This window comes from Grampus griseus (genome assembly GCF_964374135.1).
Source record: "Grampus griseus genome assembly, chromosome: 12".
Classification (NCBI taxonomy): Eukaryota; Metazoa; Chordata; class Mammalia; order Artiodactyla; family Delphinidae; genus Grampus; species Grampus griseus.
The window spans coordinates 86,441,620-86,455,121 of NC_139006.1; the positions used below are offsets into that span (position 1 = coordinate 86,441,620).

Genomic DNA, 13,502 nt, shown 5'->3' on the forward strand with positions numbered 1-13,502 from the left:
CCTGTCATTTGGTGAAGAAGTACCTGAAAAGAGGATGGGTCTGAGCCAAAGCAATGAAAGAGTCAGGGGGCGGGTGGGAGGGTAACAAGTCAGGGTTTATCCGTGATTGTAAGTCATTAGTGAAAGGAGAATCCCTTGCTGTACAGATTCAGGGTGTGGATGCCCCCAGTGCTACACTCAAGATAGGCAGCAAATTTTGTTAGGTGGTTTTTAAATTTTTATAGTTCCCAAGAAAGAAATTTCTTTATTATCAGCAAGATACTAACAAGATAGTTCATTATTTCCTTAAATTATTATATAGTAACACTAATTTAAAGTTACTTAAGTTGGCGTCGTTCTTGGATTGCTCAAAGTATTCCATTCATCCTGTCTTTTCTGCAGAGGATGCGCTGAGTAGTACCAGTGAACAGCCTCATGTTAACGCTGTTTCCATGCATTTACGAGACTGTCAGGTGGAGTACTTAGGAGAAAGTCTGATGGGAAGAAATAGCTATATATTTCGTTGTTTGGAAATAATAGTTTATTCTCATTGACAGGTTACACTCATTCTTTTCCATGTTTGGATCATTTAAATAAATAATTGTATTATAGAAGGTCACATGAGTAAACTCATTGAACTTTGTACTGAGTCAACAGTTCATTACTGAGTACTTCCTCTGTGCCAGGCACCGTTCAGCATCTTACATGCACCGTTGTACTTAACTTTATAACAACCCTGTGAGGGCAGGCATTGCTGTCACCACTGTTTCACAGACTTTGAGTGGTCAACACCCCCAGATACACACCGCTGGTGACCGGCAGCCTTCACGTGAACCAAGGCCCAACTCCAGAACATCTGGACCAGCACTATCCTAATTGAAATTTGAGTAATTTAAAATTTATAGTGGCTATATTTCCAAAAGTTGAAAAGAAAACAGATGAAGTATATTTTATTTTAATATATTTATGAAAATATATCCAAAATATTCTAATTCAAATGTTAAAAGTTGAGCTATTTTACATTCTTCCTTTTTTTTTTTCAGTAAGTCTTTGAAATCCTGTGTGTATTTTATACTTATTCCATAGCTCTGTTCAGGTGCTCAGCCAGGCACTTCTGGACAGAGTCGCGGACCTCTCGTAATCGACTACCCGTAAACCAGATTGAAAGAAGGATAGGTGTTTCCGTTTAAAAATTTACCAGCTGTCATTTTGTTTTAAGGTAGTCTATTAAACTGTCACCTTAATTTAAATTCTTTCCTGACACTTTTGTGGTATTGAAGTCATTCTGCTTCTCTTTAAAGTTTTCACAGCAAAGATGGACAAAATGCCGTTTACCCAGCAGCCAGTTTGAAACAATTCGCTTTGCTCGGAAATTGTATTGTTCTCTCATCCTTTTCCCTATGTTTCTATCAGGAAAGAAATCATTTTTATATGTTCATATTTGGACATGATGATATTATTTGTTGAGAGGTGAAATAGTGTTTGTTCCAGAGGAAAGCATCCTTTGTGTATCAGCCATTTACAGTATGAGTTCTTTCAAGAGGTGATGGCTCTGAAGTGTTTGCTCTGCTCACGGGCGGTCTTTGCCTTTGCAGAACCTCATCTGCTCTGAGTGTGGGGATGAGTTCACCCTGCAGAGCCAGCTGGCCATCCACATGGAGGAGCACCGCCAGGAGCTGGCTGCGAGCCGGACTCACGCCTGCAAGGCCTGCAGGAAGGAGTTCGAGACGTCATCACAGCTGAGAGAGCACATGAAGACACATTATAAAATTAGGTGTGAGCCTTTTCTTGGGCTAAAAAAATTATACGGTACCTTAAAAATGGGCATGCTTTGCTATGACTGGTTACACATCTTGGCTGCGTTAGAAGCAAGAACAGGGCAACTCATCTCACGTGGTGTCGGGATGTCTTTCGTAGCATGTGTTATGTGTTGTGTCTACAGTAGGACAGAAAAGGTCGAAAATTTAAATGTCAGACTGTATGGATAGCCGTTTTTAGCTATATTATAATGTTAAAAGGTGTAGAACAGAGTATATTGGCAATACATTGTTATGGGCAGGCAACAAGGTGTGTGGAGAGGATTCACAAAGGCCACATTCGCACCCTTTTTACTGAATTGGTTTATTTATACTACCTATTTAGAACTTACGTGTTCGAACAGTTGCTGTGCTTAGTGTGTATATAAATATATAAGTAAAACTTCATTTAATCCTTACAAACAACCCTTCAGGCCTGATACTTTCATGTCCCCATTTTGCAGATGAGAAAAGGTAGACTAGAGAGACCAAGTAACTTTCCCAAGGGTTTACAGCCATAAGTCAAGTGTTAGGGATTTAAGCCCTAGTAGTCTGGCTTTAGTGCTCATAATATTAGCAACCACGCCTGTATTTACATACATATATACATTTGTTCCTAGTAAAACTTAACATGGCTTCGAAATTTTGTATTTGACCTATTCCTGATTATATATTTTTTACTGCTATTTCCTTCTCTTAATGATATGAAATGCAGAGTTGTTCCTGGCCCTTTGTGCTAAGTTAGCCAATGGTGGTGATCAGTGGTCACACTCGTTGAGCTAATCTCTACAACAAACTATAAAAGCCCGTATTGATTAACTTTTTAATGACACTATCATCAGTTTAACTTGCCACCCTTCCAAGCTCCAGTATCTAGGAGCTATCTGTACTGTTTAATAACAAGCACCACCACAGCAAAAGGTCCCACACCAGTTAATAAAGTTTGTAAAGTGCCTGAGTGTTTTGTAGTATTTATGTATTCTCTTTGGCATTGTGTTTTGGAAGCGTGGACTGAACATCTCCATATGATCAAAGTTCTCCTGTCTTTCCCACTCCCTTCATATTGCTGGTTGTTGACTAATGTGGTTCCCACCTGATGCTTTGTTATTTCGGCGATTTTTAAACTCCCCAAATGTAACGCATGTGTCCTATCACACTAGATTTTTATTGTGATGACGTTCTAGCACAGGCTCTTTTGATTGTCCCCGAAGGTCTTGGAGAGGCAACTGAAGGTGCGTACGTGGTCACCGCGCACTAGAGCGCGCCGGCCCCTGGGCCTTCCAGGGGCCGGGCAAGCTGCCTCCCTCTCGCGGAGCTGCCGTTTAGCAGGGGAGACAGACAGCGGCCAAGCAATCGGATTAGCCGGCGCAGGCTTCAGGCAGTGGGCGTGTTGAGAAGGAAGTAGGATTGGATTCACCTGGGGTGACGCTCCAGGGATGGGCAGTTGCTGAGGCACCTGTCGGATGTAGGCCTTTCTTAGGATGGCCGTTTGAAGTGGGACCCAGGTGAGGAGCAGGGGGAGACGGCCCTGCAGGTCTGGGGGGCATTCTGGGCCTGGTGGGTGGGGAGGGGGGCAGTTGCCACAGTCTGAGCCGCAGGGGGAGGCCGGTGTGATGGGAGCCGGCTGCGGGGTGGAGTGGAGCTCACGGGGCTGAGTGCGAGGCGGCCGGGTCTCAGAGCTGGAGGGCGCTGAGCCCATCCGGGAACGCAGGTGTTACCCCAAGGGCCGCGGGAAAACCTGGGAGGGTTTGGCCCACGGATCTGGCTGCCCAGCCTTCAGGCCGCAGCCTGACTGCTGTGTGGGTGAGGTTGAAGCAGGGAGACCCATGGATCGGGGCCACAGAATGGCGGTGCTGCTCTCAGGCCACGCTGGTGGCTGCAGGGTGGAGAGACGGGAGCTTCTTTGGAGGTGTTTTGGGGTGAGACCAGCAGCTTCTGGAGATGGACTTGAAGTCAGGGGTGAGGGAGAAGGAAGAATCCAGTGTAACTTCTAAGGTTTAAACTTCACAGCTGGGAGCTGCCGTCTCCTGTTGTGGAAAGGAGCAGGCTGAGAATTAACAGGGCTTCATTTGGGACTGACTAGGTTTGAGGCGCCCGGGAGCCTTCAAGGGGTGTCAGCTAGAGAGTTAGGTGCCCAGGGCTGCTGCACAGAGGAGGAGTCCGAGTTGCTGGAGATCATCAGCATCTAGGAGGAGCCTGGAGCAGGCAGCACACACTCGTGTCGACGTAGAAACCACACCTGCACAGGTCTGTGTTTGATCATCACAGGGAAAGCTTTATCTAGAAGAGACATTCCGACTCTCCTCCTCCCCAACCAAAAAAATGAGTTTTATGATATTGATACACAAAACTAATCCATGGATGTGTGTGTGTGTCCTACACACTTCTATGTGATTGATTTCTCATTAAAGCACATTCTGATGGCCAGTCGGCCTAACCTTTCCCATAGGATTTTGATTTAGAAGTGGTGGCACAAGGGATTCGACTTACTGAGTGTTTTCCCTCTACTTATACTAGGGTGTCAAGTACAAGGTCTTATAATCGGAACATTGACAGGAGTGGATTCACGTATTCATGCCCACACTGTGGAAAGACGTTCCAAAAGCCAAGTCAGTTAACTCGGCATATTAGGATACACACAGGTACGAGATACGTTGACGTTTGGGTGATTTCCCGTGCGACCTTAAGGGAAGAAAAGGTGCTTTAGAGCCAGCTAGACCTGAAATTTAATCTTGCCTTTTCCATAGTTTGCTGATAACCTTGGTGTTACTTGTGAGATTTTGAGTAGGTAGTGAGACGTGTGAGTCTGCGGCCACAGGGGAACGTTCTGCCTGGAGGGGTAGGTTCGGGGTCTTGAGTGTGGGTAACTTAAGTATTTTCTTTTAATCCGTCAGATGCTGGCACAGTATGGAATGATGTTTTGATCATTTTTCTCCCTCTCTAGGTGAAAGACCATTTAAATGTAGCGAATGTGGAAAAGCTTTTAACCAGAAGGGGGCGCTGCAAACTCACATGATTAAGCATACAGGTGAAAAACCCCACGCCTGTGCCTTTTGTCCTGCCGCTTTTTCTCAGAAAGGGAATCTCCAGTCACACGTGCAGAGAGTTCACTCAGAGGTAAGCGTCACACTTGGGGGTGTGGTCCTCACAGGTGTGCAGTACGTCACAGGCTGCACGATGGCTCTTGAGTTAAGAGTGAACCTGAGAAATTCTCCATTTTAAATGTAGACGAAGAATTTGTGCAGAGCAGACCCTGTTTAAAAATACATATACGGGGCCGCCCGGGTGGCGCAGCGGCTGGGAGCCCGCCTGCCGATGCAGGGGACGCGGGTTCGTGCCCCGGTCCGGGAGGATCCCACGTGCCGCGGAGCGGCTGGGCCCGTGAGCCATGGCCGCTGGGCCTGCGCGTCCGGAGCATGCGCGTCCGGAGCCTGTGCTCCGCAATGGGAGCATGCGCGTCCGGAGCCTGTGCTCCGCAGCGGGAGAGGCCACAATAACACACACAGACATACACACATACATGCAGACACACACATATACACACACACAAGACATACACACATATACACACACAGATATACACACATACATACACATATACGCAGACACACATATATATACACACATTTGAACCTTTCTGGCCTATTATACATGGGAGAAATATAAAATACTATTTTTTGTCTTTTCGCCAACAGTATTATACCTTTGATGAATAAATGTTTGGAAATAATCATAGTACCATTCTTAGTTGTGGTCCGTCAATCTGAATGTTAACCTCTGTCATCCCTTTAGTGAACCTGAAACAGACACTTCCAAGTGTAAGAAATTGAGAGACAAATGAAATTGAGGAGAAAGTATTTTTCTGGTGCTAGTATTGCTGACCTTGCATATGGGCCCATTCACATTTTCTATCAAACAGAGCCCTGGTCGGTGTATTTCCCTCCACACTGCATGTTAGCTAACTATTTCAGCCAAACTGATGTTCCTAATTTTCTTGTTGTCTCCAGGTAATACTGATTTGCAAACTCTGGAAGTATTTCTCTTAAATTGGTTCAGCTTTGCTCTTATTATTATTTTTTTAAATATTTATTTATTTTTGGCTGCATCGGGCTCTTGGTTGTGGCACGCAGGCTTCTCTCTGGTGGCCTGTGGGCCTCTCTCTAGGTGCGGCGTGCGGGCTCAGTAGCCATGCGGCATGTGGGATCTTAGTTCCATGACCAGGGATCGAACCCGTGTCCCGTGCATTGGAAGGCGGATTCTTAGCCACTGGACCACCAGGGAAGTCCCCACCTTTGCTCTTGTTAATTGTCATGATTTGGTGTCTTATTTAGTCTAACTGTAGATTATGAAGAAATATTTAAGCAACACAAATACTTTTATCATGGATCATTTATTTTATATAACTACAATACTTTGGAGGATGAAAAGCATCACATTCCTAAAAGCATATGTATATCTTTTAATTTTTTCCTTGGAGTAAATCCTTAAGTAACACTAAAATGAAGAAAACCCTACATACTTCATATAGTTTGTAAAGAGACTGAGAATTTCATATGCAGTGAAGTTGCTTTTAAAGACTAAGTTTTATTATCTAAGACCCAGAGACACTAGGAAGAGCATGTACGTATTCGTGAGGTTCCCTTCCGACTTGAGAAGAACAAATGTGGGCTGTGTGAGTGACTCTCGTGGAGCTCCCTCTGTGTACAGGTTGCTGAGGAATAACAGTCCCAGGCGTCCTCGTTGGTGCTCCCGGCTTTAGGAAACCCTTTCAGGGAAGGCCGGGGACTCGCCTGCCCCCAGCCTGGGGACACCCTGGGACCTGCGGTGGGACGGGAGCAACCTCTAAAGATTGCTTGTAACATTATCTAATCCTGTGATGAGTCTAAAGCCGTAAAGTTCATTCTTAGCAAGGTGCTAGGTGGAGTGGAGGTCTTAGCCAAGTTCAGAGCCGGCTGGGCTTGTTGAGTAGTGCAGAGAGGACACTGTAGGTGCTTCCTCTGTGCCTGGGTGGCCCTGTTCCTGATATTGCCTTGTAGTCCACTCTTGGCTCTGTCGTAGTGTTAAAAAGTAGTCACTATTAAAAAAACCAAAAAATGCAGTCACCGCCGTGGACGATTGGACTTGGTGATGGAAAATGTATACATTGCGTGGCCATCCATCCTGACTTGTATGTTCAAGGCTCAGAGTAAAATTATATCTTAACTGTCTGGCCTTCATTATTGCACACTGTGCTTAACCATTTAAGAAGTTGAGAACATGTCAGACATTTTTTTACTAGAGCACAATAACTGAAAACTATGATTTTTCACTTAACCAGTTCTGATTTATAGAAAAGACTGAAATTTCAATTAATCTCATACTGGCAATATTGATTAAAGGGTTGGGTCATTGATTCTAGACCTACCTAACTTATAAGAAAAGGTATGATAAAGGGTTAGATTATTTCTGTCATTTTAATTGAATGATAAATTATGATTTGCCATAATTTAAATATTTTAATCTAACAATTGTAAAAACTTCTTTTTTCTTTTTTAAGGTCAAGAACGGCCCTACCTATAATTGTACAGAATGTAGTTGTGTATTTAAAAGTTTAGGTAGCCTGAACACTCATATCAGCAAGATGCATATGGGTGGGCCACAGAATTCAACAAGTGCTGCAGAGACTGCTCACGTTTTAACGGTAAGCTTAGTAAGCTGGTTGATAGCAGGTGTTCTTTTACCAAAATCTGTCATCTTAATTATGACCTTGAAAATTGAATATTATTTAGAATAGTATTTAGCACCGTAAAGATGCTATGGAAGTTTCCTGTATGGAAGTACGGTGCTACTTTTGTTTGTTTAAGGAGTGAGAGGAAATCAAATTTTTAAAAACGTTAGAATAATATTAACGTGATTCTGATTTATGGACTGTCATCTGAACCGGTTAGAAATAAGACAAAATGTAATCATGTAATCGTTAATTTATGAAATTGTAATTCCTATGGTCAGTGTTATTGATGATGATTATTGAATATTCTTTATCCTTATGTTATACTTTAAGAATCACGTCTCTCTTTAAAGTAATATTTCTCCAGGTCTACTGTGACAGTGATACTTTTTCCTGAGACCTTGGACTTCTGGGAAACTCAGTTGTATTTTTCAGTACATGTATTTGAAATTGTATGACCCCCAAACACACCCCCTTTTACTCCTTTTTTGTAGGCTTTCATAGCTCAGCCTCGATCTGCTACTTCTACTACCCTCCCAATTGATCATAAATGGCAGCATCTAAGCATAGAGTTTGGTGTCCTAACCAACAGCAGAGACTTTGGACGTACAGGTCTCGGGAGTGTTGAAGTAGCTCATGAGTGCTGTCAGCCGATAGTCTGTGTTCAGTCAGCAGCTGCCTCCTCCCAAACTAGAAAATAGGCCTAGTTTGTATTTAGTTCCCAAGCATGAGATTCACATGTAGTGTTTACTTTTTCTTTTCTTTTCTCACAATATTTGCAGCTTAGGATGATTGCTCAACTTACTCTTGATCAGGGAGGATGTTGTAAAGAAGTTCTAAAACTGGAGAATAATTAGAGTCTAATAATTATGTCTTAAATTCTATTTTGGACTGAGTATTTTTTAAATAAAATTTTCAATGTATAAATCAAGCAAATATTCATTTCCTTTGGCAGTATGCGAATCAAATATGTAGATGTAGTGAATTACCTGGAATGATAATACAAATCATTTTTAAAATTTATAGTTTCAGTAAAAAACAGAAAATGTAGTATAGGGGTTTGGAAACCTGTGATCCACGCCACCTTTTACCCTCATCTGCGTGTGTAAGAGCGCTCTGTGTCAGGTTATACGTACTGTTTCTCAGGACTGTCTAGGGGTCAGTGTCCAGCCCCCTGAACACTGTCTCATTTTGCCTCTCCCATTTTCTAAATCTTGACCTTTGTGCTTTACTTTGGAGGGTTTTTTTCAACTTTATCTTATAATTCTTTCCTTGAATTTTTTTTTAAGCTAGTAAGGTTTTTAATTTCTGAGATCTTTCCTTGTGATCTGATTGTTTCTTTTTGAAGATACTCTTTTCTGGTTTGATGTACTTTCCTTTGAAATCTAATCAGCATTTTCTCTTAAAAGTTCTCTTCTAGTCATTGAATTGTCTCTCTTGTGCATCTCCCCACTCCTTCTTCTTTCAGATGTCTTATAGTTCTTGGTTGCCTGCATTTAAGAAGGGGAGCATCAGGAAACCTGCCTCTGAACTTTTTATGTGTGAACAGAGCTGGTTGAACTCCAGGGTTACTTATAATTGGCCAGGGAACCAGCTCTTAAAATTGGGGTCCCTGGTGGCAGAATGTAAACGATTTTTTGTTTAATCTAGGGAACTAAGGGCCACAAAAGGTGCCCTAGCTCTCCCCAAATAGTTTTTTCATTTTTATCTCTTTTAGAGGCAATCCCCCATTTTTTTGCCTGAAGGTAAGTGCCTAATAGCCATCTTTTCTATGGAGGAAGACGGGATTCATTGTCAGTGATAAGTATTTTAATTAATAGACTTTATTTTTTGGAGCAGTTTTAGGTTAATAGTAAAAGTGAGCGGAACGTACAGAAAGCTCCCGTAGACCCCTCTCCAGCAGCCCACCTAAGTTATTACCCCCGTTATTGCCCCTTGCATCGGTGAGGTGCGCTTGTTACAGCTGATGGATGAGTACTAGTGTACTGCTATTAACTGAAGTCCACAGTTTATGTTAAGGTTCACTCTCGGTGGAGCACGTTCCGTCGGTTCGGGCCAGTGTATAATGCCCTGTTATCCACCATTACAGCATCGCGCAGGGTAGTTCTCTGCCCCTACTGTCTTCTGTGTATGCGTTTCACATTCCTGGGTTTCTGAGGAATCAGATCAGCTCTCTCTTCACAAGTTCTTGGCTGTAGCTTTACAGAGCATTTATTCCTCCAGTGCCCCTATTTTTTGAGAATTAAAAGAAAAATTTTAAACCACAGTGATCTCTTGCTTATTTTCTATATTTTGTAACTCTTTTACTCCTTCATTTTAACGGACTAAGAGGGAGATGAGGCTTGTGTGCTTCACCCCCATCTTGAAGCAATAGTCTCTACCGCCGCTTACAAGACTTGAATTGTAGTAGAAAAAATTCATTGAATATATTTTTTTAAGGGCCAATTTTGTGTCTAACTTAAAAATCAGTGAGGCATTTTATTTAAAATTTACGTTTGGATAGGTATGGCTGACTCACTTTGTTATAAAGCAGAAACTAACACACCATTGTAAAGCAATTATACTCCAAAAAAGATGTTAAAAAAAAAATTCATGTTTGGGATACTAATTTTGGGATTTTAATGCTCATAAGGGAGATATGCCTGTTTATTTCCTTTTTAAAAAAAATTGGTGTACAAATTAATGTAATTGTTTATATCTTTAACGAAATGTTGCTGTGTTTCAGGCCACGCTGTTTCAGACCTTACCTCTTCAGCAGGCGGAAGCCCAGGTCACGTCTGCTCCGAGTCAGCAGAGTTCCCAGGCGGTGGCCGATGTCATCCAGCAGCTGCTGGAGCTGTCGGAGCCGGGGCCTGCGGGGTGCAGCCAGCCGCCTCAGGCCGGCCAGCAGCTGAGCATCACGGTGGGGGTCAGCCAGGACATCCTACAGGTGAGCCACACTTGCCTGCTCCTGTCTGTGTTTGTCAGGGGCTGGGCGTCAGCACTGACAACGCAATATGCAGGTCTTGTCAAAGGAAAGGGGTCTTCATGCAAAATGTGTCGTCATTGAAAAACTGTATTGAAACAAAATATGCTTGTTTGAGTACTTATGGACAGTGCAGTATTTGAAATGATTTATCACTCGATAAATACAAAGTTTAAAACTATAATTTTTTCTCTGTAAGTGAATTTTCTTGAAAAGTATAGGCGTTTCAGAACTTCCTTGTATCTACCCTTGTTGACAGAGGGTAAGGAATATTTCCTCCTTTCCCACTGCGCTCCTTGGAGATAGCACTGCCTGTCTTGACAGTGTGAGCGTCCCTGCTCCTGTGGCGCTGGAGCGTGCGGAGGGCAGAGGGCTCTTCTGAGTCTTCCTCCCCGCCCAGCTCCATAGTCACCGCCTTCATTCCCAAGCAGAGACAGCCTTCTCTCTCCTGTCCCTCTGTTTACTTACTGACGTGAGCACTAACCTCTCCCCTCTACCTCTGTGGTGACAAGTTGGCCGGGGTGTGAAGAATCTCAGGTTGTCATGACGGCTGATGTCGTGAGGGTGACCCCACTGTAGTTTCAACCAGGGATTCCTAAATGTGTACAGACAGCTAGGGTTGTCTGAGAGAAAATTTCTAAAAGGCAAGTGAATTAATTTCAGTGCCCTTGAATTTAGAACTGTAAATGCTTGCCACACCAGACTTTGGGTGGAGACGAGATGTCAGATATCAGGAGGGATGTTTCGGCCTCCAAGGGCTGGGCGTTTCGCTCAGAGATGACTGCTTGGCGATGTAGCTCTTAACGCCCAGTGGGGTGGAGTCAGAGTTCCGTAGGTCAAGCTTGGTCGCGTCTTTGTAATTGACTTTGGCGGGCAGGTGTGGGCATCGTGCCTCCTAACCTCCTAGTTCTGTTCTGTCTCAGCAAGCCTTAGAAAACAGTGGGCTGTCTTCAATTCCAGTTGCAGCGCATCCCAGCGACCCCAGCCACGCCAAGGCCGCGGCCGCTCAGGGCCAGACTCCAGACGCTCCCAGCGTTTCAAGGGAGCCAGCTGACCCTACGGCCGCAGAGCGGGAAGAAGAACAGGAGAGCCCAGAGAAGTTGGATAAAAAAGAAAAAAAGATTATAAAGAAGAAATCTCCGTTTCTACCTGGTAATTGTAGTATGCTTTAAGGTTTAGACACTTTGGGTGGCCTATTGCTGGTTTTTAAGAAACACGCCCTCCTTTTTCCTTCTGAAGGTGGTATGTTTGTTGAAGTCTCTGATAGCGTCTACCTAATAGCATTTGTTTATCGTAAACTTCGTTAAACTTACCGAGGTCCCTGTGATTAGGGCCCCTCCTGACTTGTCCCGCCGCTGCTGTCAGGCCCCTCCTTCCCTCCAGCCCTTCCCGCCAGTCTCTGCCCCTTTGTCCCCCAGTGCCGCCGGCCCTTTCCTGCCGCACCTGCTCCGGCACCTGCTCCGTTTCTCGGCCCACAAGCCCTCTGCAGCCTGCCCCAGCGTGCATTTCTGTCTTCCCTCCCGGGTCACCTGGTTGCAAGCTTCTGTTATGGTAAACTTGGATTCCTGCTGTTCTCAACGTTCTCACGTCTTCGGAATGACGTGGGTTTCCCCAGGCTTTTCTGCATCGTGAATGTCTTCTTCCTCCCCCTCCTCTCCTGTTCTCTGTGCAGACTCGGGTGGTCATTTGAGGCCAGATCATGGTGCCTCATCGTAGGAGCACAGGTCTCCCCCTCTCAGTCCTGCAGACTAGAATGTTTAGGACCCCTGCGACCCCTCACGTCACTTGTGGACAGCTAGAACACATTCCCTTCGTTTCCGAACACCCCACGGTGCTCAGTATGGCTCATTGCATGGGAGCACGCATTAATGCATCTTTCTTGAAGAAAATAGATTCCTGCCTTTTAGGAAAAGCGTTCCTTTGAGAACATTTTCTCAGTGAATATAACTACTCTGCCCCTCCCAGGTGTCTTGGGGGCAAGTGCTTTCTTTCTGGAGAGCATGGAGTAACCCTGTCATCTCTGTTAACACTTCAGAGAATGTATTTTCTCATTGTTAACGTGCGATTGTGAGATCCTCGTTTCTCAACCCACAAAACATTGTGGCCCTACTCTCCTTTTTCTTTGGGTCTTGCCCCGTCTCCCCAAGTGAAAATAGGATGATGGAATCTAAGCAGTTTATTGTCTGTGTTTTCCTGGGATCTAGAGAGGCAAGAAGGAAATAAAGGGCCATTGCCACATACTTTTAATAATAGCTCTATGATAGCCTTGTAGGTTACACGTTTAGCTGTGCGTTCTTGAACGTCTCCTCTATGTGCCCCTGATAAACTGATGGAAACCCACAGGTCTTGCGAAACGTTTTGTACGAGTTAACTGCTAGTCGTCATGCTGAGCCTATGAACATGCTCTGATGTGGCTGCAGGCAACATACACGTCTTCAAGTGAAAGGCCAGACCTGGCTTCCTGAAAGTAACGAGGAAGGGAGGCTTCATCCTGGGCCGTCCCATATCTTTAGGTGTTAGAAACAGCTTTCTCTTTTGCACTGAGCATTATTAGGTGGAGATTTCAAAATGGAACTGCAGTTAACCTTATTGTACATTGTTTTAATGTGGAGTGTTGTGTTCATCGAGTGTAAAGATTATGCAGATTAATTTTTGAGATACTTGGATAAATGAAGTACTTAGAGCACTTAGCAAGCTTATGTAGTTCTAGTAAATTTTAGATTAAATGTGATCCTTACTACAGGTTGGAGCCAGCTTTTTTTGTTTTAACCATCTCTCTGATATTGTGATGAGAAAACTATCATGGGGACATGTTTCTATATAAAGATATTCCTCTTGATTAAAACTTTATAGGGACCAGTGTACGTTTAATGTAATGACTGTTTCTGAAAATACCTCTTCAGGAGTAGTTGACACCATCTGATACCCTAAGAAGACCCTGAGCAAACTATTATTGTCTCGTAAGTTGTAACACTTTCTTAACAGCTTAAAATTAGCCTTAATTACATTTCCAATTGTACTCTGCCATCTATAGCTGTCACTATTTGATTTATTC

General features: G+C 43.8%; 1 protein-coding gene across 5 annotated transcripts in view; it reads left to right on the forward strand.

The window, feature by feature from the left end:
- ZNF236 (zinc finger protein 236) overlaps positions 1–13,502 on the forward strand; it is a 102,066-nt gene that overhangs the window by 23,204 nt on the left and 65,360 nt on the right. For 4 of the 5 annotated variants that reach the window (XM_082668487.1, XM_082668488.1, XM_082668486.1 and 1 more), the window contains exons 4-9: positions 1,575–1,753; positions 4,293–4,417; positions 4,720–4,892; positions 7,312–7,455; positions 10,208–10,411; positions 11,371–11,599. In XM_082668487.1, the coding sequence (XP_082524613.1) occupies positions 1,575–1,753; positions 4,293–4,417; positions 4,720–4,892; positions 7,312–7,455; positions 10,208–10,411; positions 11,371–11,599 (1,054 nt within the window). Of the gene's footprint in view, positions 1–1,574; positions 1,754–3,890; positions 4,023–4,292; positions 4,418–4,719; positions 4,893–7,311; positions 7,456–10,207; positions 10,412–11,370; positions 11,600–13,502 lie in introns of those variants that run through there. The other variant, XM_082668490.1, reaches the window with a different exon arrangement.